The sequence below is a fragment of the Atta colombica genome, unplaced genomic scaffold (assembly GCF_001594045.1).
Source record: "Atta colombica isolate Treedump-2 unplaced genomic scaffold, Acol1.0 scaffold88, whole genome shotgun sequence".
Lineage (NCBI taxonomy): Eukaryota > Metazoa > Arthropoda > Insecta > Hymenoptera > Formicidae > Atta > Atta colombica.
In genome coordinates this window covers 1,323,469-1,334,092 of record NW_017259581.1, presented here as the reverse complement: position 1 = coordinate 1,334,092, position 10,624 = coordinate 1,323,469, and the positions used below count along the sequence as shown (strand labels likewise).

The following is a 10,624-nucleotide window of genomic DNA, read 5'->3' as shown; positions in this document are numbered from 1 at the left end:
TATATATATATATATACATATATGATTTTATTTGTAGAATTTTTTTGCAGTTTAATTGTGTACGCACAAACGAGGGAGTCTTGTATATGCGTAAACGAGAAGCATGAATAATTAAATGGAAAGATAGAGACACAAGCGTTTAAAATTATGTACAGCTTTTCTTCAAAGAACAAAGTAGAAAGCGTGAAAATTTCACTTAAAAATCAAGACTTTTAAAACAAAATTTCTCACTTTACGTCATTATATCTTTGTACGCGTTATTGGAATAAAAATGTTTTTTTACCAATTTAGTTTGTAATTCATTTGTGTGTCTCTACTCCGTTATGTCTGTATTTGAAATGAGGTGATGAAGAAGGTAAAAAGGACGGAACTTACGGGATGTTTCAGTGGGCGTGCGGGGGTGACTGGAGTGATGGGATGGGGCCAGAGCCCCATGGAGTTCGGGTAGACCCGTCTCCGGCCCAGCTCCCCAGCCCCCTCCGCCATCGATATCGACATCGCTCCTGCCAGCGACGCAGAGGGCCGCCTCGATCGCGATGGAGGCCTCTAGCAATCAACAACAAAAAGAGAAGGAGCCACGCGTTCACAGGCCTTACGCCTTCGACAAGGTACATTCTTTTCCCGCGCGAATAAATCATTTCCAATCGCCAATCGCGGCGTTATTACAAACGTAATAGTCGCATTCAACAGAAGAAGCAGTTTTGCAACTGTTGTATAATTCTTTAATGATTGATTTATACATTTAGATCCATTGAAGAACTAAGAGTAAATTAAATCTAATCATATTAAAGAATTTTACAACAGTAAAGTTGCAAAGCTACTTTTCTTTTTGCTGAGTACATCCAATGACTAAACGTCTCTAATGAACTCTAATAATAATCGTTTCGTCGCGTTAATCTCTGGTGCAGATGGAGGGGCTGGTGCGGGAGATGCAAGACCCTGAGAGCGGGGTACCCGTGCGCAGCCAAAAACAATTTCTCACCTCGATACCTTCAGCGTTCATGGGTGAGTGCCATCGGTACCTGCGTTGTGGAGTAAGCGTAAGCGGCCATCACGGCCAGGACACTACAGTAGGCTGCCTGCGTGTTGCAGGTTACGACCTCATCGAGTGGCTGATGGAGCGGCTTGCCATCGAAGAATCAGGTACGGGCTCGTATGTCTACTACTGATCGGCTGCTCTCCGCTGCTGTGCCATTCTGCCATTCTGTTCCCTCGCTCGCTCGCTCGCTCGCTCATTCGCTCAGTTCGACTCGGCTCGATGTCCTCCTCCCAACACGCGCAACCATAACGCTCTGCCTGAGGATGCTAATGAATACTATCGATATAGTTTCGCTTCGCAGTATCCATTTGCATTGATACTTTTCGCTTTGGTGCCTTTAAAGAGTATCGATTACATACTAACACGTCACACTACACAGAATATCCTTTTTCATTCAAGTCGAATATGAATTATGTACGGTTATTGAAAAGATATGAGATTAATGACGAGGAGAACTCGCGAATTTACAGCTGAGCAACGGTAAATATTCTCGCGGATTTTATTTTCTGGATTTCGTTCAGTTTTTTTCTCCCCTCGTGCAAATGAAGACCGTAAATTACACTCCTGTTCCGTCGCGAAGCGAGCGTAATTCGTGTCAAATGCATTTAGAGAATAAATGTTTTCGTAACTCTGAGAAGTTCGCGGATAATATTTATAAAAATACAGTGGATATTTATATATTATAGTTTAATTAGCTAAAAAAGTCAAATTAATCATTCGTTATTAATCATCTTGGAGAGAGAGAGAGAGAGAGAGAGAGAGAGAGAGAGAGAGAGAGAGGGAAAGAGGGAGAAAGGAAAAAAAGAAAAGGAGAGCGAGCTGATGTCCTCTTCGAAGAAAGATCATCAAAAGCAACATACAATCAATTTCCTAAAAATAACAAAAACTAAAATTTATTATGGGCATTTCTCGACGTATACGTCCGTTAGAAAAACTGTAAGAACAGACAACCAAAATACGACACAGAGCAATGTGGCATCGTTTGAGTGATCTGCACGACCCTAAGCAACACTAAGCGATCCTTAGAGACACTTCTGTCGATATAAGCATTTCTTCAGATATCAAGATGCATTATTGTGTTTGACAGTAGAGGCGGTCCATATTGCTAATCAACTATGCCAGTATGGCTACTTCTTCCCGGTGAATGACTCCAAGACACTTACTGTTAAGGACGATAGCTCTCTATATAGGTTTCAGGTGAGTCGTATATTCGAAAGTAATGAAAGAGTAAAATTTCCAATTTATCCAAAATCTTTTTAATTTTCATACAAAAAATTGATACGCGTAGACACCCTATTATTGGCCGTGGCAACATAGAACCCCCGACAACGTGGAGTACGCGATCTATCTGGCTAAACGAACTCTGAGGAACAAACAACGTCACGCTCTTGAGGATTATGAGATCGTATGTAAAATCACGTCGCTAACGCGAAAACGCGTCGAAAAAATTTATTTAAAGACTTTCTTTCCTAAAGAAACCTATAACGTAAAAGAAAACCGTACTATCTCTTTAGGAAGCTTTGAATAGCCTGCGTAAGAACTTGCAGAACAAGTGGGACATAATACAATTACAAGCGGAAGAACAGGTGAATAACTATTCGTTATTATCGCATTTAATTTTCAATAGTATATCGCAAGTATTGTCCCATGTAAATATCAATTCCGCATATTCGAGCACGTGACTCCTTGAAATGCTGCTGATTGTGTGGGTTCAGGTACGCTTATCTAAGGAGCGCAAGAAAGGTGACAAGATTGTGAGCGATTCGCAGGAACGAGCATTTTGGAGAGTATATCGGCCACCACCTGGTTGTCTGAGTAGCCTGGAAGTCGTGCCCGTATCCACTCGTTTTCGTCCTGGACTTCCACGACCTCCGTCACGTAAACGCACTCTCACCGATCTGCAACGTGAGGTGAGTGCCAATCTATATCGGGGGATTGGCATTCCCACTCTTTTAAATCTCCGATTTATATATACCCGTATATAATTTTAATAGGTGGCCCTTCTACGGAACAGTTTGATACGCACGAGGATAAAAGTTTCGACTGCGATCGAAAATTTGAAATCATATTTCGAAACGTACGTGGAATACGATCCAATGTTCGTACAACCGCAACCTTCCAATCCATGGATCACCGACGATCATACGTTTTGGCAATTGAATAATAGCTTGTAAGTAATGAAAATCGGATACCTTATCTATGGAACGCGACAAATTTGATAATATATTTTATATGTCTAGAGTGGACGTTCCTACAGAAAAACGTGTTAAACGATGGGGGCTGTCGATGGAAGAACTTATGTCTGATCCTACAGGTAAACTTTTCGATCGCATTAATAGAACATAGTTCATTCCGCTAGCAAACTCACAAGCACTATTCTGCCGCAACAGGTTTACAAGAATTCACAAATTATTTAAGAAAGGAGTACAGCCACGAGAATATAAGATTTTGGCTGGCGGTCAAAGATCTCAGGCATAGTTTTCAAGCACAAATACCTGACAAAGTCAACGAAATTTTTAGGTACGTGTATGTTACGCTATTTCGATCTGTAAAAAATAATCTATTCGTAACGTTTCGGAAATTCACGCAGAGAATTCCTGGCACCTGGAGCTCCGTGCGAAATCAATATAGACGGGAAAACGATGGAGAGGATTCATCAGGAAATGAAAAATCCAAGCAGATTTACATTTGATTCCGCCGCGGAGCATGTATATACGCTACTGCTAAAGAAGGACTGCTACCCTAGATTTATTCGTTCCGATCAATATCGTAATCTCTTAGCTGCCGGCGTGCAACCTTTGCAGAAGAAGAGGTGAGCCTCTCATCGAATTATACGAAAAGATGGTCTTGCTGAAATATCTAAGAATTTAGCTGAATCTAAAATTGTCAGGCCATCAAAATAATTTTGTAAGATGCTCAAATTAATCATTAAAATGTCAAAACTTTTTACATTGCTCATCATGCTTGACGTTCCTACGTTATTTTTATAATCCAACAAAATTATTTTCAGATCTAGCTAAACTTTTAGATTATTCAACAAAATCTTTCCGTATACGTGTACATATCGTATTATAATAAGTTCACAATTGCGTAAGCATGATGTAAATAATTGTAGTTGTAAAGTGGGCCTTAGTCCCAAAATACACGCATCGAAGCGCCTTGTTTGTTTTTTCCAGATTTTTCGGCTTCGGTGGCCAAGCAAAGAAGAAAGTTTCCTCCACTTCGACACCAACGTCTAGCACTTTGCAGCACGCTAATATAGGTAGTGGCGGCAGACGAAGAGGAAGCGACCGGAGTCTATCTGGAAGCGCCCACGAGCTCGCGGTGTGCGGCGTCCGTGACGTCAGTTCCGCGCCGCGTGTTCCGCACTCCCACAGCCAGTCGAATCTCACCGACATTCCATACAGGTATGCGGGAGTTGGGAGGATCCAGAGAGTGATTCCCGAGAGAGTACCATATATCTGTCCTATGTTGTCCGGCGAAATACGGCTATTCTTGCGCTTTTAGCATGTTATCCATACGCGCGATATCGGGTGGACATGGCCGATGATAGGCTTATTCGTGCGCGTCGTATTTTCAGGGGAGATCTACCACGACTCGTAAAGATACCTTCGAGGCCTAGTCCACGTAGTATTCAGTAAGTCACCCCCGATACATACCACGGTTTTCTCAATTAAGTGTAGGAGCGGACGGCGCGCGCGGAACGCATACAGAACTATAAGAGACCCTCTATTTAATAACAGTCTGGATACGAGCCGTAGTTTTATATGTAAAATAATAATTTTAAAAAGAGAGAAAGGGAGACCTACATTTACTATTTCTTTTTCTTTCTCATTCTGTCTTATCTTTTTTTTATGTATTTCTCCTTCCCCCCCCCCCTCTCTCTTTCTCTTAGGAATTATTAAAGTATGGCGGATCAATTAAAAGTGGCTTTCTTCTGTTCAGACTCTTATTAGAGTAAGTCTCTACACAGAAGAGACTTGTTACTCGCATTCCTTTCGTGTTCCCGTAACACGTGCCAGCTCTCGCGTATTTTAAAATAACGATCGAGCAATAACGAGTCCGGTCCGAGATACACGAAGGGAGCATAGTATGAGTTATTAACGCGCTCCGTTGCACCGTGCGCTCCACTATATCTTCGTATCAGATTTTGGCAGACCCTCCTATCTCGGTGTGTTTGAAAATTTTCGCACTCTCAAAGAAATCATTTTATGAAAAACTCACCAAAATGTGTGTAAAGCGTGTATCATTGATAATAGTATTGTATGACAATATGCCCGTTCCTTGATAAATTTCAGTGTTTCTGAATATTATCAAATACTATCCTACGTGGAGTGTCTCAAAAACTCACTTCTGAATCATATTATATTCTCTTTTAATATCAAATAAAAAAAAACAAAGGAAAAACAATTCTTATTGACTAGTTATCGTATTTTGAGACACTCTGTATAATTGTCTTGATGTCGATATTGTGTCGTCCGTATCAAGCTTACTATACCTCTGTACTCATATATCTCTGTAATATTTTATGTAACACATTACCTGTACGTACGATACTTGTCGAGCACATTATTTGCACAGCAAGGAAAGTATGTACCAACTCTTTTCACGTTATAAAATTTTTTTTATGATTTACATTTTCTGATGTTCGATGCATAGAAAAAAACGTTTTTACTGAAGTCTACAAATCTAAAAATTTAGCTAAATACTGATCTGAAAATAATTTTGTTGTTCCATCAAAATAATTATGTAGAACGCTTAAACGTTAATTACAATGTTGCAAACAGTTTTAACACGCTAGTAATTTGCAATGTAAGCGTGCCACGTTATTTTGACCATCCAAACAAAATTATTTTCAGATTTGCATTTAATTAAATTTTTAGATACTTCAGCAAAACCATTCTTTTCGTGTAAATGTTTATCCAATGTTAAAACCCTGCGACTACTCGAATGCGCGACAAGGATTCTGAGGATTGAAACGATCCCATGACAAAATAAATCGCCCAAAGTCTCCTGCGAGACGCCCCGGAATTATTCGTTTTTGCATCGCTACTTTTTAAGCGAGAATAATTCCGGGAGATTCTTATAATATTTATATGTATATATAAAGACTTACATTTTCCCTAGTCGTTGAATGGAGTCGCATGCATGTAATCGACTGACGTTGATAAAAGACACATACATATATACGCAGAACACACGAAACACGCACACGAAGCGCGTGGTACCTTCTGCCGAAAGCAAACGGTGAAAACTAAATATAATAAAGTTCCTGTTGTCAGGGATGCTGGCGCGACGGAAGTGGCAGTTCGCCCTATGGACGACGTGTGCCCGTGGGAGGCCGTGCCGGGTCCGAGCACGGAGCATGGGACAACGGGAGACACCGTGTCCTCTGGAAAGACAGTGTCAGCTGATCAGGCCCGACACGTGTGGGACAGTGGCGGTCACGGGATGACCGCACATTCCGTCGAGGCGCGTGTCTCCCGGAAGAATTCGGCACAGTTGGACTCGTGCAGCTCGTCGTCGGATGTCAGCCTTGCTATCGCGGACGTCTCCGAACGGTTGCGGAAGTCGTGTAGTTTGCAGCATAGCGGTAGCATAGGTCGGTATACAACTGAACAATTCATTGGATGCGTTCAGTGAACATAACGACTCAGTAATTGTTGCCAGTGTTTGGAGTTGATTTAAGGAATGTTGCTTTTAACAACTTCGAAGATTGGAAACTTTAAAAGAATTCAAATCTTCGAAGTTAATAATTTGAACTTCTTCCAAGTTTAAGATGCCTTCGACATTTCGAAAAATATATTTGTGCAATTAAAAAGAATAAAAATATATTCGTAATATATTCTAACCTACTTGTATATGGAAAATTTATTTATGAAATTATTTATTTATTTTATGAAATTATATTCGTTTTACGATTAATTATATTAAATTGATAATTGTATAAAATTATTAATTAATTAAATAAATAAAATTAATAGTAAAACGAATTAATAATAATTAATAATAATTGTATAATTTTTCATTCTTTGAAATTTCAAAGATTGAAATATCAAAATTTCGAAGCTTCGAATGTCGAAGTCTTTGAAGCAAATCACCAACCACAGACCTTTAAATCCATAAGATAAATCTAGAAAAATATATACCAATAACAGTGCTCATTCAACGTTGTGTTTGCTGAACACACTCAATAAAAAAGAAGACATGAAAAGTAAAGTTTATCTTTAAATATCGTCTCCTTTTCTGTTTTCAAAACACTCAGGTACATCGACTTCAGGCCCGATAACGCGAAATTATTCTACCTGCTCAGCGAGCGGTCGTATCAGGCTGGCCGAGATAGGTCGTATATCCGTGTCATCCTGTAATTATCCGTCGCCCCAACAGTCATTCGAGTACTCCCACGCGGTGGTCGAAAAGGTGGAAGAGAGATCATCTCTGGAGAAGATCGTACCCGAGGAGGAAACTGTCGCGGAAGCCGTCGTCGTCAAGGAGAGCCAGTCGAGTCCTAAGTAAGTTATTATGAGATATATCCGGACGGTATTTCGACTACGATCGAGAAACGAAATCCCGTTCCTGTTCTCAGGACGAGCGCGAAGGCGCCCTTGATCAGCATCAGCGCGATCGTAGGCGATCTACCAAGTGACAATTCCACGATGGAGAACGTCGACGAGGATGCGAGCGAAAGCTGCACGGCAAAGGATGCGGGAGAGATCGTCGGTGAGGAGAAAACAAAAGGCGAGGACTCGCGGGCCGACACCGGGACGGACGTGTCACCGGTGGCCGAGGAACCGGCGACGACCGAGATGCTGCCCGAGGAAGCGCAGGTCGTACCTGTCTGGGAACCGGACGCCCAACAGGAGGATCGACCGGCGGCGGCGATGGCAGCGGCGGCGGCGGCGGCGGCGGCGACGGCGCAGGCAGAGCCTCGGGAGAAGCGTGACAATAATGTTAACGAAGTATGCCCGTGGGAGGACGAGTAAGTACCTGACCCGACCTAAACCGCTTACGCTTGCTGTCGCGACGATCGCTTCCAAAAGTTTCTCTCACCGTACTCAAGTAATAACCTCGTAATAATGTTCTTATTCGTACGGAGCGCTCACTGTCTGTTTCAGGGAAAACTGTAGAGTGGATGCACCCTATGTAAAAACTTATGCGACTTTAGGTTACTTGTAATTTGTCGTTGATATTAAATCTTGCATTTTACATTTACAACATTCACAAATTCGATTTCCACTTTAATCCACTTTACTGATCTCGCGTGTCCAGACCCTTGCGCGACGAAGCTTCGATCGCTTCCTTAATTAAGCAAAGACACAAAGCATTTTTTTGAGAACAAACTTACGCGGAAGGATTTAATAAGACGAGTGCGCTTGCAGTCACACGACTACTGATACTATTCAAATGCTGCAAACGGATTTTCACGATATTGCGTCGGTAATCATGATGTTGCGTGCAATGACAAAGATTGCGACAGTTCGTTCAATAGAATCGATAACGCGAAAATATGTATATCGCGAGACGAAAAACGAGCATCGACGTCTTTAACATTGCATCGAGTAACTGTACTTATATTATACGTATGGCCTAACGATCAGATTCGTTTGCTCGAGATTATTAGAATCAGTGATGGATTCTGATTAAATCTTGATGCATAATCAAGGACTTAGAGTCCTTGACTCTTTTATCCTTTCCGATTACTAGAGTTATTTAATCTGTACTGTTTATACCATCGTCGGTATACGTGAGTAATATTGAAAAAAAATGCACAAGAATTATTTGTGAAGGAAAGGGATTGGGCGTTATTGTTTAAAAATTAGAGTGCAGTCTCCAATGTTGTTCGTAGATAAACGTAGATTAATGTAGACTAGCAACCTAGAAGATGTGATAAGTAGCGATAGATCGTGTTCTTTCTCTCTCTCTCTCTGTGTTGAGTAAAAGTTTCAACGGTGACGTGTGTTTGCCGAGCAAAAGTAATAAAATAAATTCGAGTGCGCGGATTGGGAACTCGTTATGCTCAGTTCGTATCACGTGCAAACGCACGCTCGTAGAGTGCTAGCCAAACTTGAGCCATTTGGCCGCTCTCCATGGTCGCGCTTTTCCCAGATACTCACTTTTCCGCGAGTCACACCTCGCGAAACTTTACGTTCCGATATTCCCGAAGTCTACGTTACAGAACGCGATTTCGCCCTTAAAGACGTAAGTCGTTCTCCAATTCACCAAACTTCGCGATTGACGATGTTATCCTCTGATAACATCGCAATTATTTTTAAAGTATCTTGTTTACTCCCGAGATACATTTTGTATCCCAATACGCGGCGCGTATACATTATTTAAAAGTGCACGTCTCCGTCTTACTTATTAGATTTATCGCCTAGAGTTAGCGTGTCTTATACGCAGTGTCTTACGAGCGTTCGATATTAATTATTGACAAATTATCGTGACCTGATATATCTTAAGTGTCTATTTCATGTTATATACCATAGTTCGCCATTTGTCGTAATCGCGTCGAGTTGATTAATCGATGGCGATTACGGTGATTTTATGGCGTTTTACTCGTTGAGCCTCGCTTGAGCGAGTTGCGAATTAATGATAAAAAAAAAAAGAATAAAAAATATTCGCGCGGATCTAAATGATATTGATGTCGGAATGCCCGTTGCTATCGGATCTCTGATTCTGTTACTGCCCCAGGATCTCCGATCTGATGCTAAAAGATCGAAGGAGAGGCTACTTAAATACAATTGTGCTCTTATCTGTATTTTATCGATGTCTTTTCGTGTTATAGTTTTAAGATTAAAATGATATAATAATTATTAACATTAACGACGACATGTTTGTCTCTTCACTCACGAACTTTACGACGATTCTGACGGCCAAACTCTCGTTTTTTCTCAACGAGAGGAAAGGATAATTTAACTGACAGAAACGAAGAACGATCGCCTAATTCCTGTACTTTACACGAAAAGATGGAAACGAACGAACGTGAAACAAAAAGAATACGTGACGGTTCTAATGCGTGATAGTTTTTCTAATGACTGAATATCGAATCTCTAGATGACTTGAATTCATCTTGAAAGTTCTTCGATTTAAGAAAGTATTATTTGCATTTATTTTTTACGTGCAATAGCGAGTATAAAACAAAAATAAAAGTGAAGTACCCTGCATTGACGAATTATTTAAGCGCAACGAGCCGTGTACGACGGTCTGGACACGCGAGTGTAATCATAAGGACTCTAAAAAGTATTCACGACGATCGTACTGTTAATTCAGCAGCTCAACTTAAGTATCGTAAAGTTCTTACGATAGGTTAGCCGATAATAAGACTAGAGTAACACATGTCCCGTGATTGAGATATAAGAAAATTAATAATGATATACATACTTACTACCGTACGATTTCGTTCGCGTCATAGCGGTAACGAATTACTTTTCGATTCGCCCGCGTAATTTTATTGTACGAGCCGAGATAAAAGTGCGCTGTAGTCAAATCTTTGGGAAGACACGGAAGACGAGAGAACTCGGATGCTGGAGAAAACGCGAATTCTAAGCAGCGGAGGAGCCATGGAGCAAATCAAAAAAACGTTAC

General features: G+C 40.9%; 1 protein-coding gene across 1 annotated transcript in view; it reads left to right on the top strand.

Moving 5' to 3' along the window:
- Positions 1 to 8,356, top strand: part of LOC108693161 — a 16,917-nt gene extending 8,561 nt beyond the window's left edge. The window contains exons 2-17 of the mRNA XM_018201946.1: positions 388 to 608; positions 909 to 1,143; positions 2,127 to 2,236; positions 2,328 to 2,444; positions 2,554 to 2,625; positions 2,755 to 2,949; positions 3,034 to 3,209; positions 3,280 to 3,353; positions 3,430 to 3,559; positions 3,630 to 3,851; positions 4,216 to 4,446; positions 4,620 to 4,676; positions 6,322 to 6,641; positions 7,305 to 7,551; positions 7,626 to 8,018; positions 8,155 to 8,356. Of these exons, the coding sequence (XP_018057435.1) occupies positions 537 to 608; positions 909 to 1,143; positions 2,127 to 2,236; positions 2,328 to 2,444; positions 2,554 to 2,625; positions 2,755 to 2,949; positions 3,034 to 3,209; positions 3,280 to 3,353; positions 3,430 to 3,559; positions 3,630 to 3,851; positions 4,216 to 4,446; positions 4,620 to 4,676; positions 6,322 to 6,641; positions 7,305 to 7,551; positions 7,626 to 8,018; positions 8,155 to 8,215 (2,712 nt within the window). The 5' untranslated portion in view covers positions 388 to 536 and the 3' untranslated portion in view covers positions 8,216 to 8,356. The remainder of the gene's footprint in view (positions 1 to 387; positions 609 to 908; positions 1,144 to 2,126; positions 2,237 to 2,327; positions 2,445 to 2,553; positions 2,626 to 2,754; positions 2,950 to 3,033; positions 3,210 to 3,279; positions 3,354 to 3,429; positions 3,560 to 3,629; positions 3,852 to 4,215; positions 4,447 to 4,619; positions 4,677 to 6,321; positions 6,642 to 7,304; positions 7,552 to 7,625; positions 8,019 to 8,154) is intronic.
- The last annotated feature ends 2,268 nt before the right edge of the window (positions 8,357 to 10,624 follow it).